The 21,933-nt window shown below is 38.4% G+C and overlaps 1 protein-coding gene across 1 annotated transcript; it reads left to right on the top strand.

The window, feature by feature from the left end:
- Positions 1 to 17,726: 17,726 nt before the first annotated feature.
- LOC145814061 (uncharacterized) lies at positions 17,727 to 19,967 on the top strand. Its single transcript, XM_082910587.1, has 4 exons — positions 17,727 to 18,482; positions 18,600 to 18,822; positions 18,922 to 19,165; positions 19,322 to 19,967. Exons 1-4 carry the CDS (start codon positions 17,727 to 17,729, stop codon positions 19,965 to 19,967), a joined length of 1,869 nt encoding a protein of 622 aa, XP_082766713.1.
- Positions 19,968 to 21,933: the final 1,966 nt, after the last annotated feature.

The raw sequence follows: 21,933 nt of genomic DNA, 5'->3' as shown, positions 1-21,933 counted from the left end.
ACCTACAATCGAGTAAGCAACCTGTCCTAGTTTGGAATAGTCACTATAGATTCCGATATGCACTAGGTCGAATGGTCAAAGAGGGTGCCTCGGTAAAAATCGAGGTTTGTGTTCCCGTCGTGGTAGAGCCTGTAACCTGTCAGCCTATAGACACCTCATTTTTGACCGACCTTGAGACTCAAACGTCACCAATTGAACACTTGGTGATATTGCATAATGTGCTTGTTCAGAAGTTTCAGAGTCGCGGCCGTGAGCCCCGCCTTCGGACTTCCGGACTCTTTTGTGCTTTGCCTCGGTTTGCGAACCAGGCTCGATTTTCTCTGTTTCTTTTCCTGAGGGGAGGGAGAGGTCTCGTAGACCATCTCTCAATGTCCGTAGGCTACATTTCGTGGTCGTAGGCCATTTTGCCCATTTCGGAGTCCGGTTTCCGGTTTTTCGGAATCGTTGGCCGTGTGCCTCGGTTCGGGACCGCCTAACCATCTCCGTTTGCTCTGATTTTTGGCATACTTCCTATTTTCTCCCTTTTGAGGGACACTGGGGTCTGAGAAACCCACTTCGTGGCTGAATGCCACTTTCGGTGCTTAACAGCCCATTTTCGGGACCTCGAACTGCACGTTTTGGCCCCCGAACATTCGTTTTGCAACGGTTTTCATTCATTTTTGGCAGGTACCTCTGTTTTATCACCGAGGAGGTCACTGAAGGGTGGGAGGCCAGTAATTGTTACAGCAACCAGTTATACATCCTCCGACGCCCTCCGACGCCCGTTTTTCACACTTCCGGGCTAATGTTGAACACCTTGGGGCCACATTCTTGAACTTTCAACCACATATTTGTGATGTACACACTTGGGAGGATCCTAAAAGTTGGTGGCCGGCCAGTAATTCCACCTGACCCTTTTGAACCCCTCTTTCCGGGCTAATGTTGAACACCTTGGGGCCACATTCTTGAACTTTCAACCACATATTTGTGATGTACACACTTGGGAGGATCCTAAAAGTTGGTGGCCGGCCACTAAACCAGCTTGACCCTTTTGACCCCTAGCCGGCCGGCTAGGGGATGTGGCCGGCCGGCCACCTGTAGCAAAAATACTTGGCCGACCATGATCCTCACACTGTTCACTTTACAACTGTATAGCTTTATCCCCCAGAAAATATCTATATCCGGGGGATATTTTGTGGGGGAAAGTTGGCCTCCTTTTCCCCCACCTTTACACCCCCTTTTTGGCCCTTATAACCAGCAGGCAATATTACATTTAGGGGTTAGAAAAAATTGTCTTCAAGCCTCAATACACATATCTCCCTCCATCTTCCTCATTTTCCTAAAAATCCTTAAGTCCTACACCTTGTTTTCTTCATCACCACCAAGCTCTACCACCACCACTCCATTTCAGCAGCAAGGGGAAGAATTCCAGCAGCTTAGAGTCATCAAAATTGGTCCAAGAAGCAACAAAAGACTTGTCTCCAAGGGTGAGTTGCCATTTCCCCTTTTTTGAGTTTTTCTTTGCAATATTTCTTAGCCATCTATGCTTTTTGCTTTGAGCTCCGGCCATTACTGAAAGTGGCCTTCTTTTGAGCTCATTTTCATGTCTCATTAAGGGCTCAACGCTGTTTGAGCCCTCCATCTTGCACTTGCTTCATTATCCCTCTAAAATGTCATTTTCTTGCATGATATTTTTAGCTTGTGTGTGATTTTTTTTGGAGCATGTTGTAAACTGATAATAGGCTTATTTTGAGCCCCTCTTCAACATTGAAGAAGGGCTCAACACTGTTTGGAACTTCCATGTTGTACTTGCCTTTATACTCCCTTTTTGGTCCCATTTTTGCATGCTTTGGAAGCCTATTGTGCTTTTATTTTTGGCCATTTTACAGCACTTAAAATAGTCTTATTTTGGCCCATTCTTCATATTTCATTTAGGGCCTTTCATGGTTTGGGACCTCCATATGTCACTTCATGTTATATCTCTCTTTTGGTCCCCATTCTTGCATGCTTTGTCAGCCTATCATGCTTTTGTTTTTGGCCATTTTACAGTTCTTAAAATAGTCTTATTTTGGCCCATTCTTCATGTTTCATTAAGGGTCTTTGGCTTTTTGATGAATATTTTGTATACTTTGTGTTATAAGTCACTTTTGAGCCTCATTTTGCATTACATTTTTAGCATGTTTGTATACTGTTTTGGGGTTTTTACAGTTCTGTAAATGTGCATATTTTTGGTCCCTCTTCAATGTTGTAGAAGGAAATTTTTCAGTTTGGGCTGTGCATATACCACTTGCCTCTTTGGCCACCTTTTGGCCCTTTTTCTTGCATGGGAGTGCAGCCATACCTGTGTTTGTTTTTAGGGTTTTTACAGTTCTGTAAAGTGGCTTATTTTTGGCCCCTCTTCAATGTTGTTGAAGGGCCCTAACCTATTTGGAGTTAGCAGCTGTGAGTTGCTTCATAATCTCATGTTTAGGGCCATTTTTGCATGCCATTGTTGCCCTATCTTTGCTTGCTGTTTGGCCATAATTTGTACTGTAAAAATGCTTATTTTGAGGCTGCCTTGATTCTGTCTTTTCATCTCATGTACCAATTATGCATGCTTTGTATAGCTGTAGTTCATTCTATGCGCCTAATTTGCATTTCGGGAGAGATTCCATGCATCGGGTGTGTTCTCGCCTCATTTCGGGACTGTTTTCCCCCACATTTCATTGCTGAAAATCCATTAACATGTTTGCATATCATTTTCCATGCATTTGCATTGCATATGCCATTGCCTCGATTTGCGTGCCCGTGTGCACGCATTTCGAGGCACTTCACTTTCATCCATCGGCCTCTTATGTGAGTGTGGCTGAGGCTCTCTCATGTTGGTATAAACCCATATCATATTTTCATGCCATTGCATTGCATATGCCATCGCCTCGGTTTGCGTGCCCGTGTGCACGCATTTCGAGGCACTTCATTTTCATTCATCGGCATCCTATGTGAGTGTGGCTGAGGCTCTCTCATGTTGGTATAAGCCCATATCATATTTTCATGTCATTTGCATTGCGTATGCCATTACCTCAGTTTGCGTGCCCGTGTGCACGCATTTCGAGGCACTTCATTTTCTTCCATCGGCCTCTTATGTGAGTGTGGCTGAGGCTCTCTCATGTTAGTATAAGTCCATGTTGCATTCTATATGCCATTTTAGCCATATTACATTGCGTATGCCATTGTCTCGGTTCGCGTGCCCGTGTGCACGCATTTCGAGGCACTTCATTTGCATTCATCAGCCTCTTATGTGAGTGTGGCTGAGGCTCTCTCATGTTGGTATAAGCCCATATCATATTTTCATGCCATTGCATTGCATATGCCATCGCCTCGGTTTGTGTGCCCGTGTGCACGCATTTCGAGGCACTTCATTTTCATTCATCGGCATCCTATGTGAGTGTGGCTGAGGCTCTCTCATGTTGGTATAAGCCCATATCATATTTTCATGTCATTTGCATTGCGTATGCCATTACCTCGGTTTGCGTACCCGTGTGCACGCATTTCGAGGCACTTCATTTTCTTCCATCGGCCTCTTATGTGAGTGTGGCTGAGGCTCTCTCATGTTAGTATAAGTCCATGTTGCATTCTATATGCCATTTTAGCCATATTGCATTGCGTATGCCATTGTCTCGGTTCGCGTGCCCGTGTGCACGCATTTCGAGGCGCTTCATTTGCATTCATCGGCCTCTTATGTGAGTGTGGCTGAGGCTCTCTCATGTTGGTGTAAGCCCATATCCTATTTCCATGTCATTTGCATTGCGTATGTCATTTTCTCGGTTTGCGTGCCTGTGTGCACGCATTTCGAGGCATCTCATTTTCATAGCATTGTGCATACTAGGTTGTATCTTAGATCGCATTTATGTATTTCCTCGGTTTGTGTGCCCGTGTGCACGCATTTCGAGGCATCTCATTTTCATAGCATTATGCATGCTAGGCTGTACCTTAGTTGCATTCATGCATATCATGCATATTGCATCGTGTTCGGGATAGGAGTTAGCCCGGGCACGGGAAACGAGGTGCGTTTCGTACTCCGAGTGACGGAACGCGTCTCAATTCCCAGTCACCGACACTCCGGATTACCCATGATGGAGTTAAGTTCTTGTTGTGTTTACATGTGCATTCATTCTATATTAAATTGTGCATTTCGACTCCTCGGCCATCATGCCTCGGTATGCGTGATTGGTGGCACGAGGATCGAGACATGCATATATCTGTGAAAATACATTGCTATGCCCCTTTCCTGCTCTCTGTTGCAGCAAAATAAAGAATCAGCAACTTTCTGGAGCTTGGCACGCATTTCAAGAACAAGTGTAAACAGAGGCTAATTGGGGCATCCCAGTGGATTTCCGCGCAAGGCAGCCCAGACATGCATCATTCATCAAAAGCAAGGCAGTCCCTGGCTTGCACGCCAGTTTTACAGTTTTCTTAGTTAATTTGTTAATTAATTAGGAATTTGTATATTATTCGGACTGTAACATTTGGACTGTAATATTCTTTTATTCGGGACTGTATTATTTATTCGGACCCTCTGCGCGAAGGCAAAACTGTAATAAGTGTGCGTGAGTGTGATGTATGTCTTCCAACCCCACGTCTTTCTCCATTTTATTTATCCGCTTATGATGGTTAGATTAGGGCATGTTTAAATTAGCATACAGTATGATAGCATGTTTGCATTCATTCATCTGTTTTGTATGCACCGGGCTCGGCGCATCATACTAACTGCATTGTATTTTTCAATTCTAAATTGAATACATGTTAGCTGTAGCATTCCATATGCCATGTTTAGAATAGCCGAGCCTGCTATAGTTTGCATTCTTGCATGTGTTGCATTAGGCATTTTTGTACACTTAGGATCATGCATGATTTCTAATGTAGTTTCTGTCTTGGCTTGGAGTACTCGGTAAGTTCTATGCTTTAGCATCCTTGCATGCGTGTGAGTGACTGCCATGAATAGCATGCTTACCATGAGGCTAATTGCTTATGTGATATAACTGCCTGAGTGCCTGTGGGTGAAGGTTAGGTTATTTGAATTGGAATAATTCATCAAATGTGTGTTTTAAGCCCACTAGATAGTGGCAAAACCATCTTTACTAAGCCCACCCGAGGGTGGCAAAATCTGCATTTTAAGCCTACTTGCGAGTAGCAAACCATCTTTCAAATAAACAAGCATGAAATGTTTTGTTCCAATTCGGGCGACCCAGTCTATACTTGTATGCTATGCGCATCACATAAGTAACATAGGCTAATAACCGGATTAAGAACACACAATGTTTTCAAAAATAGATATCATGGTTAGTAGAGGCCGATCTTTGATCGGGCGAACGGGGGTGCTCACGAAGTGACCTTCCCTAATCGTACCCAAGTTCCCGAGCCGAGGCAACTTTGGTAATGACGGACACGTGGCCTTTGGCACCGAGTCAGGGTTTCCTAAATTTCCCATTAAAAAACATTTAGGTGGCGACTCTGTATCTGGCAAAGCAGTCCATGTTTGGCACTTCTTTCAAAATCTATTTTCTCAAAACGATTTGCCAGATTTGGACTCTTTGGTTCAGATTTAGAACCGTGACTACAAGTCGAGTCCGAGCTGTAGCGAGGTCCCCCGCGGGCTTGTTACACAGCCTTATGACACGCTTCTCAAAGTATGCCTCCGGCAAACCGTTCAGGAATAGCATACGGCAAACACGGTGTCCTAAGCGAACCAATGCACATGCAATACAAAGAAACACATAAATGTAGTCAAAACAAGATATCATGAGTTCGAGTTAAGTTCTCTAAATCCCCAGCAGAGTTGCCAGAAACTGTAGATGCGCCCCGAGGGCTTTATGCTATGCTACAGTTCGGACTCAAATGTCACGGTTCTTAATCTGATCTCACAATGTGTAATGTGAGATTGATAAATCATCAAAGAGTCCAAATCTGGCAAATCGTTTTGGAAAACTAATTTTTGTAAAGAAGTGCCAAACATGGACTGCTTTGCCAAATATGTAGTCGCCACCTAAATATTTTATTTTGGAAAATTTAGGAAACCCTGGCTCGTGCCTAAGGCCACGTGTCTGTTATCACCAAAGTTGCCTCGGCTCGGGAACTTGGGTACGAGAGGGGAAGGTCATGCAATGAGCACCCTCGCTCGCCCGATCAAAGATCGGCCTTTATTAACATGATATCTTATTTTTGAAAACACAAGCATTCTTATTCCGGTTATTAGCCTAGAATTACTATGTGATGCGCACAACACACAAGTATAGACTAGATCGCCTAAGTTGAAACAAATCATCTCATGTTTGTTTGTTTGAAAATGGTTTGAAGGTGCTACTCGCAAGTAGGCTAAGACGTGAAATTTGCCACCCTCGAGTAGGCTTAGAAAACATGATTTTGCCACAATCAAGTGGGCTTAAAACTCGCATTTCAATGAATTGTTCCAATTCAAGTAATCTAACATTCACCCACAGGCATTCAGGCAATTATATCATATAAGTAGTTAGCCTCATGGCAAGCATGCTGTCATGTTAACACTCACACTCATGCAAGATGCTAAAGCATAAAAGCTTACCTAGTACTCCGAGCCAAAACAATAGCTAGTTAGTAATCAATGCATGATCCTAGCTATGTTAAGATGCCTAATGCAACACATGCAAAATGCAACTAGAAATAGGCTCGGCTATCTAAGAATGGCATGTGAAATATGACAACTCGATACACGTATTCAAGTTAGAATTGAAATACTATGCGGTTAGTATGATGCGCCGAGCCCGGTGCATGCAATACAGATGAATGATTCAAACATGCGAGCATAAGGATGCTAATTGAAACATGACCTAAACCTAACCATTGAAAGCAGGTAAGTAAAAGGGAGAAAGATGTGGGGTTGGAAGACATTCGCACACTCACGCACACTTATTACAAAATTCGCCCTCTCGACGGAGGGTCCGAATAAATAATATAAATCAACTAATTAATTAACTACCCTAGCTAATTAATTATTATATCACTTTTAACTAATTTAAACAAATTAACTAAGCTATGAAACTAAAGAGGCCGCCGCAGCTCCGCCTCAGAATGATTGAATGATGCATGCTCGATCGCCTCGCTCTGAAACCCGTTGCCATGCCACATGTTGCCTCTGTTTGCACTGTTCTGCACCTCTGAAAACTGCACAAGTCCCAAGGATGCTTCCGAACCACTCCCTGAGCACTGTGAGATGTCACCGGCCAAAATATAAGAACATCGGCTATGTGGAATTGGTCATCGACCATTTGTGAGGATCTCGGCCAACAATGTTTAGTCGATCGGCACTGAAGATGGTCGGCTGGCCATATCTTCCTGCAGAATGCTGTTTTGCTGCAGCAGAGGACAAACAGAGCATGGCAATGCATTTTTAAGGCAATGTGTACACAAACACCCTCCCTATCATGTCATGAGCTCAAGGGAGTGTAGTGCTCGACCCTCGAGCCATCAATCATGCATGTCGATGTATGATGGCCAAAGGAGCCAAGTGTGCGATTCAATATGGAATGAATGCACAAAAACACATGAATGCCTAGAACTCTATCATGTTGGATCAAGAGTATCGGTGACCGAGGATTGAGGCACATTTCGTCACTTCAAGTACGAACGTCCCTCGGTCCTCGTGTTTGGTTCGACACCCCAAACCAAACACAATGCAATGCAAGTATGCCAAGTACAATGCAACATGGGGACATTTATACAATGCAACAAGACTAATGGCATGCAAACAAACTCAATGCAATATGAGTATGCAAGCAAACATGCAAACATGTAAGCATGCAACAAGTATGCATTAATGTCATGCAATGCAACTAATATGCAATAGACATGTGCCCTAAACATGCAAACATGTAATATGCTAAGCATGCACAATGCAATGCAATCAAAGCATGCAAACATACAATGCAATAGGCACGCAACAACATGCAAACCACATACCCAATGGACTTATACCGAAGATGGACAGACCTCGAGCCATGCCCAAAATCAGTGGCCATAAGTGCTAAAATGATGGTAAGAAAAGCGTGAAAATGCAAGACAATCATGCACACCAATTGGCCCAAGCATTAAGGCATAAAGAGGACAACTCTTAAGCACACTTAAAGAGTAGCAAACATGGATATATGACAACACCATAAGCTCTGTAATGATGTTGGGAATGATGCCAAATCACACATATAACACAAACAAAGCATGCAAGAAGGCTCAAAGCTTGAAGCTAGCCAAGAGACTCAAAACGTGACCACATAAGGCAAGCCCTAAAGGGCCAAGGGGACCCAAAACAGTCCCAAGGTAGGTCTGATGAGACCAAAACCAAGCTTAAACCTAGCCAACACAAGCTAGAATGCGACTCCAAAGGGCATGAGGCAAACAAGGCTACAATGGGGTGTTACACTACACCTAACAATACCAAACATGACATGATTTAAACAATGGAAAACATAGTTATGGCATATCAAAATAAACCCAAAAACCCACTTAGATGGCATCCCATAGACCTAAGCATGGAGACATACACAATGGTCCATTCATGAGGCATAAAACACTAACTCTTCAAAGCTTTGAAAGGATGGCAAATGCAAGTATATGAGCATGGAACATGGACTGAAATAACATATTAGATGATGCCAAATCATGAAAAAAGGTTCAAGTAGTGCATGCTAATGATTTGGACATTCAAAGCTAGTAAGCGAGGATGTATGGTAGCTATACAAAGCAATGCATATATGATCAAAACAACACCAAACAAAGCTTTAGCATGCTAAAATATGACCTAAAGTTCCTTTGAGTTGAGCCAAAATATATAAGTATGATAGTCCAAATGTTAGATGCATGTTAAGGCAATAGAGGAGATTACAAGGCAAGTATATGGTGCATACAAGAAGCCATTAAACCAACCTAGAACAGAGGTATATCATGACCAAATGACACCAAACACTTGCTGAAATGAAGCCAAAACATGCTACTATTATGAGCCAATAACACAACCATATGAGATACAAGGAGAGAGGGGTGTCCCTTTCCTATACAAGACTCTAAAACTACCTTTCCACCACTGAAAATCCTTTGGATTTCAGTGGTAGAAAGGTCATGCAAAGGCAAGAACAAAGGCCAAAAGAGGTGGCTCGAAACAAGGCCAAACAAGGCCTAAGAGGGGGTAGACAACCCCCAACCAAAAAGTGACCTTAAACAATCATCTTAAGCACACAAAAACAGAATTTTTTTCAGTTTATAGTTAAGCTTAAAACAATAAGCAAATAGGTCAAAAAGCTTAAGCCAAAATGGGGAAACAAAAGGTTAGTTGCTCACCCTTGAAGAACACCTCCAAGAACACAACTCCAGCCACTCCCTTAGATCAAAACCAGCCCAAGAACTCTGAAACCAACTTCCTAGTGCCTCAACAACCAAACGAAGGTGTTCTACTAGGTGCTATAGTGCAAAAGTATGAACAAAATACACTTTTAAGGCACTAACACACACACAAATATAGAGAGAGAGAGAGAGATAGAGAGAGAGGGATATATAAACTCTATATCTATTTTGTTGAACCTCTGGAAAGAGAGGGGAGGCTCCCCTCTTATAGGAAATCAAATTCAAAGCTTCTTAGAGAAGCTAAGATTTGGTTCAAATCCCTCCATACACGTGTATGGAAGGGAGGGTTTGTGCTCACCAACTGGCACAGCTGGCATGCACAATGCCTGAAAAAGGCAAATAAAAGGCCTTGGCCAGAAAATATGGTCGATTGACCAAAATAAGTGCTGACCGGCCAAAACTTTTGGCCGATGGAAAGAAAACAAGGCCGATGGCTTCAAGCCTTGGCCGATGGGTTCAGGGGATGGCAAACAAGCCACTCTCTTCCCTCAGAAGCAAAACCACAAGTCCTTGGTCCACAACTAAGCACAAAACAGACAAGTTGAGAGATCCTAAGGCAAGGCACGCAGCCGAGACCTTCGAGAACTCAAAACGAACACGAACATGGATAATCATCGAGTGTTCAAACGATAACGTCCAAGTCTTGAGGACAGTCAAAAATGGAGTGACTACAGATATCCATTTAGCGTCACTGTACCCTTCCAGTACTGTTGGATATCTTGTATAGTTCAATCCATAATTACAAGTATATCTTAGATATCTAAGTACTCTTATTATCACTGTCCAATGATCTTTCCCTGGATTACCTGTGTACCTGCTCAATTTACTAACAGCATATGATATGTCAGGACTTGTGCAATTCATGAGGTACATTAAACTTCCAATTATTCGGGAGTACTCTAGTTGTGATACACCTGCACCCATGTTCTTCATTAAATGAAGACTAGCATCCACAGGGGTTTTTGAAAGACGGTCATCATGTTTATTAAATTTCTTAAGGATTTTTTCTACATAATGACCTTGAGACAAAGCATATCCATCAGATGTTCTGGTAATTTTAATTCCTAAAATTACATCTGCTACTCCCATGTCCTTCATGTCAAACTTAGTGTTCAACATTTTCTTGGTAGTTTTTATAATTTCATTATTGCTATCAATAATAAGCATATCACCTACATATAGGCAAACAATGACATATCCTTTTTCTGTGTCTTTCACATAAACACATTTGTCACATTCATTTATTTTGAATCCATTTGACATCATAACATTGTCAAATTTTTCATGCCATTGTTTTGGAGCTTGCTTTAAACCATAAAGGGATTTTATAAGCTTGCACACTTTCTTTTCTTGCCGTGGAACTACAAAACCTTCTGGTTGTTCCATGTAGATTTCTTCATTAAGATCTCCATTTAAAAATGCAGTCTTAACATCCATTTGATGTACTTCAAGATTGTATAAAGCCGCTATAGCAATCAACATTCTAATGGATGTTATTCTTGTTACAGGCAAATAAGTGTCAAAATAATCTATTCCCTCAGTTTGCATATAACCTTTAAGTACAAGTCTAGCCTTGAATTTCTCAATTGATCCATCAGGTTTCATTTTTCTCTCGAATATCCATTTATATCCAAGAGGCTTACATCCTAGTGGAAGATCCACCAATTCCCAAGTATGATTCTATAAGATGGACTCAATTTCACTATTAATAGCTTCCTTCCATGAAGGAGCTTCAGGCGTAGACATAGCTTCCTTAAGTGTTCAAGGCTCATTTTCCAGTAGATAAGTCAAGAAATCAGGGCCAAAGGATTTACTAGTCCTAGCTCGCTTACTACGTCTAGGTTCTGCCTCATTTGTTCCTTCTTGATTTTCCTCAATATGTCCTTGATTATTATCAAATGTACTTTCATAAGAACATTTAGAAGAACTTGATTATTGTATAGATTTACAAGGAAATATATGTTTAAAGAAAGATGCATTTCTCGACTCGATTATAGTATTGACATGCACATCTGAATTGTCACTTTTGTATACTAAAAATCAATAAGCACTACTGTTATGTGCATATCCTATGAATATGCAATCAACAGTTTTAGGTCCGATTTTGACCTTTTTAGGATCGGGAATGGCCACCTTAGCTAAACCCCGCCACACTTTCGGATATTTATAAGAAGGATTCCGACTTTTCCGTAATTCATATGGAGTTTTAAGAATCTTCTTATGAGGTATTTTATTCAAAATATAATTAGCGGAAAGAATCGCTTCACCCCATAAGTTCTGGGGTAAACCTGAGCTAATCAACATGGCATTCATCATTTCTTTCAATGTACGATTTTTTCGCTCAGCAACTCCATTTTGCTGTGGTGCATAAGGCGCAGTAGTTTGATGAATGATTCCAAGTTGTGAACATAACGTTCCAAAAGGAGCATCATATTCACCACCTCGATCACTTCTTAATGCCTTAATTTTCTTGCCAAGTTGATTCTCAACCTCAGTTTTATATTCAATGAATTTTTCTAAGGCTTCATCCTTACTTCGTAATAAATATACATAGCAATATTTTGTACTATCATCAATAAAAGTGATGAAGTACTTCTTGCCTCCTCGTGTTTGAACAAATTTCAAATCACAAATACCACTATGAATTAAGCCGAGAGGCTCAGTACTTCTTTCAACTGAATTAAATGTTGTCTTAGTCAATTTAGCTTCAACACATACTTCACATTTATGATTTGAGTCAATATAAAAATTAGTTAGATAGTTCAAGTGAATTAATCTACGCAACGAATCATAGTTAACATGTCCTAATCTACTATGCCATAAATGAGAAGATTCAAACAAATAAGCAGAAGATGTGGTGTTCTTATTAATACTAGGAATTACAATCAGTACATTCATTTCGAATAACTCATCACACAGGTATCCCTTTCCTACATAAACACCATCCTTACACAGAACAAATTTATCAGAAACAAAAACCAATTTAAAACCATTCTTGCTTAACAATGATCCAGACACCAAGTTTTTCCGAATTTCTGGAACATGCAAAACATTGTTAAGCGTTAGCTCCTTGCCGAAGTCATCTTGAGCACAATCTTCCCTTTTCCTTCAACTTTTGCAGTAGAGGAGTTTCCCACGAAGAGCTGCTCGTCATCCTTAACTTGTTGATAGGTAGTAAAAATTTTCTTATCTGCACACACATGTTGTGTTGCCCCGGTGTCTACCCACCATTCCTTGGAGTTTGATCCCATCAGATTTACTTCAGACACAACCGCTGCAAGGTTCATCTCAGTTACTCCATCAGACAAAGCCTCCAATTTAGTTATGTGTGCCTATTCATACTTTGTCTTTTTGAAAGGACCTTGTTGATCTTTACGATTCCGACAGTCTTTAGCCTGATGTCCTACCTTGTTGCACACAAAGCACTTTCCCTTGAAATTTATATAAACAATCTTAAAACTCTGACCAGCATTTTGTTTAGAGTTTTGCCTAGGACGCTGTCTCTTTTTCTCTTTTTGTCCTTGCTCCAATATGTTAGCCTTTGCTTTGAAAATAAATCCCGGATTTCTTTTTTTTTCTGCATCACGGTTGTCTTCCTCAATCCGTAATCAGACAATCAAGTCTTCTAACTTCATTTCCTTGCGTTTGTGCTTCAAGTAGTTTTTGAATTCTTTCCAAGATGGTGGTAGTTTCTCAATGATAGCTGCCACTTGGAAAGATTCACTCAAACTCATACCCTCTGCATGAATTTCATGTAAAATCAATTAAAGCTCTTGGACTTGACCAATTACGGTCTTCGAGTCCACCATCATGTATTCAAGAAAACGGCCAACCACATATTTCTTGATTCCCGCATCTTACATTTTATACTTCTTGTCCAAGGATTCCCACAATTCTCTAGTCGTTTGTAATGGACTATACACGTTATACAACGTGTTGTCCAATCCATTCAAAATATAGTTTCGGCACAAAAAATCAGAATGCTTCCACGCCTCAACTGCAGCAATTGCTTGTCGTTCAGTGTCGTCCTCGCTCAAGGCGGGTGCATTTTCTTTGACAAATCTTGCCAAATTCAGAGTTGCAAGATAAAACAGTATTTTCTGCTGCCATCTCTTAAACTCTGTCCTATTAAATTTTTTCGGCTTTTCATTGTGGTTAACTGGGACAGTGGTGGGAAATGAAGTAACCAAAGGAGTAGGAACGATGACAGATGCAGATGTCGGGTTTGCATTTTCAGTACTGTTTACAATCTTAGTTGCCATTTAAACATTCTGATCAAAATAAAATAACAAAAACAAATCTTTTCCCAATAAATAAAATATAATTTCCCAATAACTAAATCAAATTTGAAATTAAATCACTAAGTTTAGGAAAACCATTACGCAACAACAAACAATAGTACTGCAAATCACAACACAAACTAAAAGAAATACCATTAATTATTATTATTATTATTCTTCCTTTCTCAACAGTCAAACAGAAGCACAATACACCAATCTAAAAAAAAAAAAAAACAAACAAACAAACAAAAATGTAATAGTCTGTGCAGTGCAATCCACAACGATGCATACCAAATCAACTCTTTCTTTTTTTTTTTCCCTTTTCCAATTGTAAGAACCAATCTAACAGACCAAGCAATAAAATATAAAATATAATCTTAATAAATAACCTGAAGCACCATAGACCAAAATTCTAAACACACACTACAGTATTTGAATTGGTCAAACCATAAACAAAGTGCACCAAATCAAACAAATAAATAAAAGTGGTCCACTGCGAATTAAAATTGTTGGAGAATATTTTTGGTAAAATTAATTAATAGCGAATAATAAATAAAATAAAACAAACTTACAATTTTTCGAAGATCAAACTCGAATGAAGTTGTGATTGAGGCCAGTGTATGGACACTGTGTCTTTAAGACAGAATAACGCCCTCTCCACTGGTGTTCGAGATTAATAGGCGTCCTATCTCCAGGATACAACAATCACCACACACAGAATTTACACTAACTTTATGTGTACAGCGAGCCAGAATATGTGCTTTACACTCTCTCAAACTTAAACTCTAAAAAATAAAAATATAATGCAAGATGAACAAAGGAGGAGGAAACTAGAAATCTAAATTTTCTTTTTCTATTTTGATTCCTAAACCTAGATAGAGGATTGCCTTAATATAGGCAATAGAAAACCCTTTCGGAAGAGACATGCCTGTTCAAATTTGAATATGAAATTCAAATCTTTGAGCCGTTGCAGAAGTTTGAAAATGAATTTCAAAATTATTTGTTTCCCAGCAACCAATTGAAAATATTTTCAAATAATTTTGGCCCAAGAAGATAGTAATGGGCCAACCAACCCAACCCACCTCACACTTTGGGTGTTCTTTGAGCCCATGCCCAAGGTTCCATTTAGGACCTTATATCTTCACCAAATTTTTTCTAACTTTCCTATGTGGGACAAGAACAATCAACACCATTTTGAGGAATGACTTAATGTTCATGAACCTCACTGTGGAGTCAATTTCCCATTCACCTATAAATGGTTTTGACTCACTAATTTCATAATCTTGTTCACCACACGGCAACGAACACATTGCTACTGGGACCCTTCAAACCGACTTATGGGTCCTAAAAAATTATTAGCATAAAGTTTCCGAAAAATCAGCAATGAAACTATTTTTTTCCAACACATTCATATTATGCAATCACCAGTCCACATTGTATATCATGCAACCATCACATGCTTCTATGTTGAAATTCACATCACCAAATGCAAAACATTAAAATATAATAGTCAACAACAACAATGACTTCAGTGGATGTAAATGTTTACATCCACTGAAATACCTAACCAATAAGCATACACACATGAATACATAATACCATATCAATCCATCTCGAAACAAAAAGTTAAATGAAAATTTAATCAATTATTGAACAATTTTGAACATACCTCCCTAGCAAACATTACTGAACACAAATCCCTACCCAACGCATACTTACTTGTAGTTACAAAATAAAAACGGTGCTAACCTTGCCCTCACGATCTTTTAATAGAAAAAAATAGAGTTTCCAAATTGCAACAATAGAATAACACAGAGTTTTGAACTGCAACAATAGAAGAACACAAAGTTTTGAACCACAATAATGGAAGCACACAGAGTTTCGATCCGCAACAATAAAAGAATGATAATGATGATGAGCTCTTACAGCGTTCCTTTCTGGGTTTGTTTTGTTTTATATTTTTCTTAGATGATCATTATCCAATTCATCTTTATGGGTTTTTGTTGTTATTGATTTCCTCCAATTTTCAAATTGGCATATGTGTGTGTGTGTATGTGTGCGTGTGAGAGTGAGAGAGAGAGAGAGAGAGAGAGAGAGCAAGAGAGAGAGAGTATGAGACGAAGCTTCGTTGTGCTGCAAGATCTTGATGCTCTGGTGGATGATGTCAGTTAGAGTCATATTTTATCTTTCAACCATGTGTTTTTTTTTTTTTTTGTCAATATTATAATTTAATAACATATATTTAGTTTTTAAATAAATGTATGCCACTAATTTCTCTAGAATTGATGATCAACAAAACTGTCAAAATAGAAAAAGAAAACATGAAGATTGCAATTGTGTGTAAAACTTACTATAAAAAATAGAACAAAGGGTATATTAGTCCCAAAAATATTATAAATAAGGAAAAAAGGACCTTTTAGAATACAAGTCTAAATATATGGGATTAGATCTAACACAAGAAAACATTATGGACTTATGATACTGTAAGTCCTCTAAATGAGATTTATAAATAAATCTCTCTATCTAATATGATATGATATTACTATATTTTTAAAAAAATAATTAGAAGTTTTAATGATATAAATTATGGTTATTAAATGAACTCAATTTTATTTTAATAAAATACATAAAATTTTAAAATATCAAATTAATTTACCCAATAACTTTACTATCGGGGGTGGTGGTCTAGTGGAGAAGACATCTCTTTTCACAGGCGTGACCCTAGTTTGAATCCTAGGGAGACGAATTTGCTGCTTTGCAGCTAGCTCTCTACGGAAACCTCGTCCTATACTTTGATCGAAACTTGGGCTCATTTGTGACGCATAGTTGAGCTCCATTGATGTCTCGATGGTGGGTCCTTTTTTATGAGTTTGGTCAAATTAGGTCGGCAATCGGTTACCCCGGAGTTTGGGCCTACAGATGCGTAATGACACCGTAGAGCATCCTTTGTTTTGAATAAAAAAAAAATATCCAATAACTTTGAGTTTGTCATATAGTTAAAAAAAGTTATTTTTTTATAATTATTTTATTTTAAGTAACTTTTTTTCAATATTATATACTTTTCAAGTTTATCTTATGTAAACAAATCTACAAAGTAAATTTTTTTTAAAAGAAAATTCTAATAAAATTCGCCAAAGAGGAAAAAAAAAAAGACTAAAAACATTATTTGTTGTTTCTTTATTTTTTAGGGGTCCTTTATGGACTTTTTTTTCTTCAAGTTTTTATTTTATTTTTTTATTTTTTCTCTCCGTCTAATTGAGTAGATTTCAAATATATAATTTTTTTAAAAAAAGGGAAAATTACCATGTAGTCCTATGTAGGGGATCTATTTCCCTTCTAATCCCAATTTATTTTTAATAGATCAATAGGTCCACAGTTTTTTAAGTCTTATACCCAGAGGTCCCGTTTTTTATTTTCGTATTTTTAAATGACTGTATTACCCTTTGTTTTGAGATCTATATATACGTGAAAAATCAAATTTTTGCTCCGTTTAAAAAAAGGAAATCAAATCTTCATCTCCGCGATCTTGATTTCTCTTCGTTGTGGCGATCTCATTGTGCTGTGTGGTCGATCTCATTGTGCTGTGAGGTGGATCTGGTTGTGCGATTTGAATCTCTGTGTACATGCGATATCTGCGTACGTTCTCTCTCTCTCTCTCTCTCTGTGGTGATAGATATATGTATGTGTATGTATGTATCTGTCGATACATAGATATACATATATATATATATATATGTCTGTGTGTGTATGTGGTTTGTATTTGTCGATATATATGTATGTATATATAGATAAGCAAATTTGCGTGATATGTGGTTTGTGTTTGGCGAATTTTGTTTGTTTGATTTTGATTTTGTTGATTTTGTTTGTCGTATAGTGTAATGTATTTTGAAGTTGTATTTTGGAATTGTGAATTCTGGTGTTTTGATACTGATATGTTGTAAGTGTATAATTTTGTAATTTGGAATTGTAAATTGTGCACTGTTGGTATTGATATGTTGTAACTGTATAATTTTGCAGTTTGGAATCTGTGAACAATTGTTTGTTGGTTTGTGATTTTGTAGTATGGAGCGGTGTTTCATGTTAATGTGCAAATACAGTAATTGTTGTGCTGCTATTAAGATTAGTGAGGGATGTAGTTATGATGAAGTTGTTGAGAAAATATGTGCGAAGTTCAAGGCGTTGAGTGTTGGTAACTTTTGTTTGTTTTTCTCTGTTCCTGGATATTCTAATTGTATTGTTGAATGTGATGATGATTTGGGGAATATGCTGTCAATGGTAGGTAGTAGTGGTTGTCATGTTGTTGATGTTATTGTGGGGGATAAGAGAGTTGTGGAGGTTAATGATGGTAATTCTTATAGGATTGATTCTGTAACTTGTGAGAGTTCTTTTGTGAATGATTGTGATGATGTTGGTGGTTTGTTGCGTAGTTTTTATCCAGAACCAGAGAGAGTTTTGTTGTCTGCTAGTTGGAAGGGGATTATACATAGTGTTGGTCAAGAATTTGAAGGTGGAGTGCCGGGGTTCCGCATTGCATTGGCTAAGTATGCAGTTGAGTGTGGTTTTGCAGTGAATTATTTGAAGAACGATGCAACAAGAGTAACCGCTGAATGTATGATGAAGTCGTCTACGGGTTGTAAATGGGTTGTGCAGGGAAGGGTGGTGATGGATTTTGGTGTTTTTTTTATAATGAAGTTGGATAATGTGCATACTTGTGGCGTTGTTGCTCGTAGATCTTGTAGCAAAATGGTTGGTTCTAGACTTGTGTCTGATATTGTGCAAAATGATATTAGTGATAATCCGTTGACTCGTCCTATTGAAGTTAAAAAAAAGTTAAAGAAGCAATATGGTATAGATGTTTCTTATCGGGTTGCATGGTTAGGAGTTGATAAGGCAAGATGTGGGTTGTTTGGTGATTTTGCAACTTCTTTTGACCAGCTTCGATGGTACCTTGAGACGGCTATGAGAACGAATCCGGGAAGTGTTTTTGAATTAGATGTGGATGAAAGTAGTGGGTGTTTTCGGAGGTTGTTTGTGGCATTTCATGGATGTTTGTATGGCTTTCAATTTTGTCGTCCGTTGTTGTTTGTTGATGGTACATTTTTTAAGGGGCGTTACAAGGGGCATTTGCTTGCAGCAACATCAAAGGATGGTAATCAAGGTATGTATTTATTTGCAGTTAGTATTGGTTTAGTTTGTCAGTGTGTTATTGTATTGTGAGTCTGCTAATTTTTGCAGTTTCATGTGGTTTTGTTTGCAGGTTTGTTTGCTTTGGCTTTTGCGATTGTTGACGCTGAAAATCAAGATAATTGGATATGGTTCTTAAGTCAGTTGTTGAAGGCTGTTGGTTCAGGCCGGAGATTGACTTTTGTGTTGGACCGTCAATATGGATTGCTAGACGTTCTTTCAGTGGTTTTCCCCAATGCACATCATGCTTATTGCTTGAATCATTTGAAGAGAAATTTGATTGACAAATTGGTGGGACTTCGTACTAACTATAAATTGTGTTTGATGAAAATATTAGTTGAATGTGCTTATGCGCCAACGGTTGCTTCTTTCCAACATTATATGGAGAAATTGAGGCGTATTGCTGGGAATGGTAGAGTTGATAGTATGTTGGATGGTTTGCAAAATGATAAGTGGGCCAATGCATTTTTTAGAGGGAAACGATATGGTGAGATGTCATCTAATGCTGCTGAGTCTTACAATAATTGGATTGGTGGGGTCCGTGAGTTGCCTATTACTTGTATGGTTGATATGATTAGGGTTCAAATCATGACTCAATTGTCGGATAGAAGAGCTGAATCTAGAAGATGGACTACGAAATTGTGTCCAGTTATGGAAAAGAAGTTGGTGGACTCTTTGGAGCTAGCTAAGTCTTGGGATGTGATTGTTGCTAGTGATACTGTGCTCGAGATTTATTCTTCTATTTCTTTTTATGTTGATATTGGTAGACAGACTTGTTCTTGCCATGAATGGCAATTGAATGGTTTTCCTTGTAGTCATGCTGTGCATGCTTTGCGTAGTAGTGGTAGAGATGTGTATGGTTTCATTGATCCTTTTTTTCATGTAGATTGTTTTAGAGAGTCATACAAGGAATCTGTTTATCCAGTGCCTTCAAGTGAGAGATTTGACTTTGATGGTGCCAGTAGTTTGGTTATCAAACCTCCTATAACGAAGAAGCAGCCCGGGCGGAACAAGAAGAAGAGGATACCTTCTAGGGGTGAGAATGTGAAGCAAATCAAGTGGGAGAGGTGCTTGAAATATGGGAATCACAATAAGAAGACGTGCAAGGCTGCTATTTGAGGCCACAATCTATTCTTTTGGATTTGTATTTGAATTTGAGGAATTATGATAATAAAAAATGGGATACTTGATATTATGGAAGTAATGAATAAAGTTGATTGAATTGTTTTTTGTTTGTTGATGTGTTCTTTACTTATTGAAGTTGTTTTGTAACAGTCTGGTTTTGTTTTTTATTTTTATGGAATGCAAAGAAGGTTGTTGAAAATTTCTTATTGAAACAGTATAATATGGAAATGCAGTTCATATTTCATAACGAGAAAACTGTATAATTTTGCAGTTTTAAGAATTATTAGAAACAACCTGATGAAACCGCATAATTTTGCAGTTTTAAAAATTATTAAAAACAAGCTGATGAAACTGCAAAATTTTGCAGTTTGAAGAATTATTAGAAACAACCTTTATTGTATGAAAATATATGCAACCACAAACAAGTAGACAAACAATCAGAAGAAGAACCACAATAATAATAACAAGAAGAAGAGCAACAACAACATCAATCATTTTCACCATAACCATAATAACCTGAAAAAGATCATTCCCAAAAGTATATAAAGTACTTGTCACATGTTAAAAAAGAAAAATAAAAAAAAGGTACAAAGATATGTTCCCTTGAATATTTGTATTGTCAAGAAGTTTGTTCATTGTTTCTATGGTTTGGTATGTTTTGTCAACATTTGGCAGTACTCGAGTTTCCAGGATCGGTTCTCATCATTGAGGAATTGATTGATGATTTGTGCTCGAAATTTGACCCACTCAGTTGAACGAAGTTTTTTCTGCACAGGTTGCCAGTTGAGATATTGGTTGATAACATTGCAGACGGCGATTGCACAATCATTCTTGCAGTGTTTGAGATGAAGTTAATTAGTTAGGTGAAACTGCAAAATTTAGCATATTGGAAGATTAGTTTATGGATTTTGTATCTTACGAGTGTAGGGTTTGTTGTGGGCATTCCTCAATTGATACAATTTCTGTCTCGCACTCTTGAGATGATAACATATTTCCCTGTTTGCTGAGTAATGCTTTATTCCATCTTAGTTGATGTTGTTGCTACAAAATAGTTAGTGGGTGTTTTTGTTAGTTATAGTGATGAGTTGAGATGTTTGTAAAGGAATGGAACTAAGTATGAAATTTTATTTTAAGTTACAATTTGCTTTGCAATTTCAAAGTGCTTGTTGTGGCAATCTTTTGCTGGTCTCAAAGAGTCATAATGTCTCCATATTCCATCAGCATTGTCAAAGACCACAATTGTCCAACGGTTGTCGTGGTTGATTGGGAAATGGATATATCTGTTTTTCATTGCTTCTGGAAAATGGCTGTCCTTCAGTTTTTCTCTCAGTGCTTGATCTTGGTTTTGTAGTGGAGTCTGTAAGTTATATATATGTTTGAAATATGTTATAAAACTATGTAGTAATACATGTTGAGAAAGTAGAAAATTTTGCAGTTATAAGGTATGTTAAGTTTTGCTTACATTGATGAGTGTTGAGAAAACGTAAGATCTTCCTGCATATGGATTGCTTGCAAAAATTAGATCATTTTTCTCAAATTCTTCAATGGTTTGTTGGAGTGCCAATTGCTTTTCTGAGAAGGCATCAATGACCTAAAACATGTTATATATGAGAATGTGTTAGGTTTGTGGAATAGGTTATTAAATATGTACAGAAACTGTAAAATTGTGCAGTTGGAGACCTACATTCCCATATAAGGGTTCCCTGTTGGTCAATCTGCATATATCTGAAAAGTATACGCAATTTTCATCTTCGCTGCCAGACCAGACACAAGCACTTGATTGTGTGTTGTTGATGAGTTGAATTTGGTCTTGGTCTTTTTTGGATAGGCTATGCCAAACCTTGTTTGTTTTGCGGCATGAAATGACGAATGGCTTGTTTGGGATTGATTCTTCCTGAAAATCATCATCACTTTCCAATACTTAAAGTTTTGTCTTCTTTTGATTGGCATGCTCTTTTGG

Source organism: Camellia sinensis, unplaced genomic scaffold (assembly GCF_055761805.1).
Source record: "Camellia sinensis isolate YWXY unplaced genomic scaffold, ASM5576180v1 Unanchor1, whole genome shotgun sequence".
NCBI lineage: Eukaryota > Viridiplantae > Streptophyta > Magnoliopsida > Ericales > Theaceae > Camellia > Camellia sinensis.
This window is presented reverse-complemented; position numbering and strand designations above follow the sequence as displayed.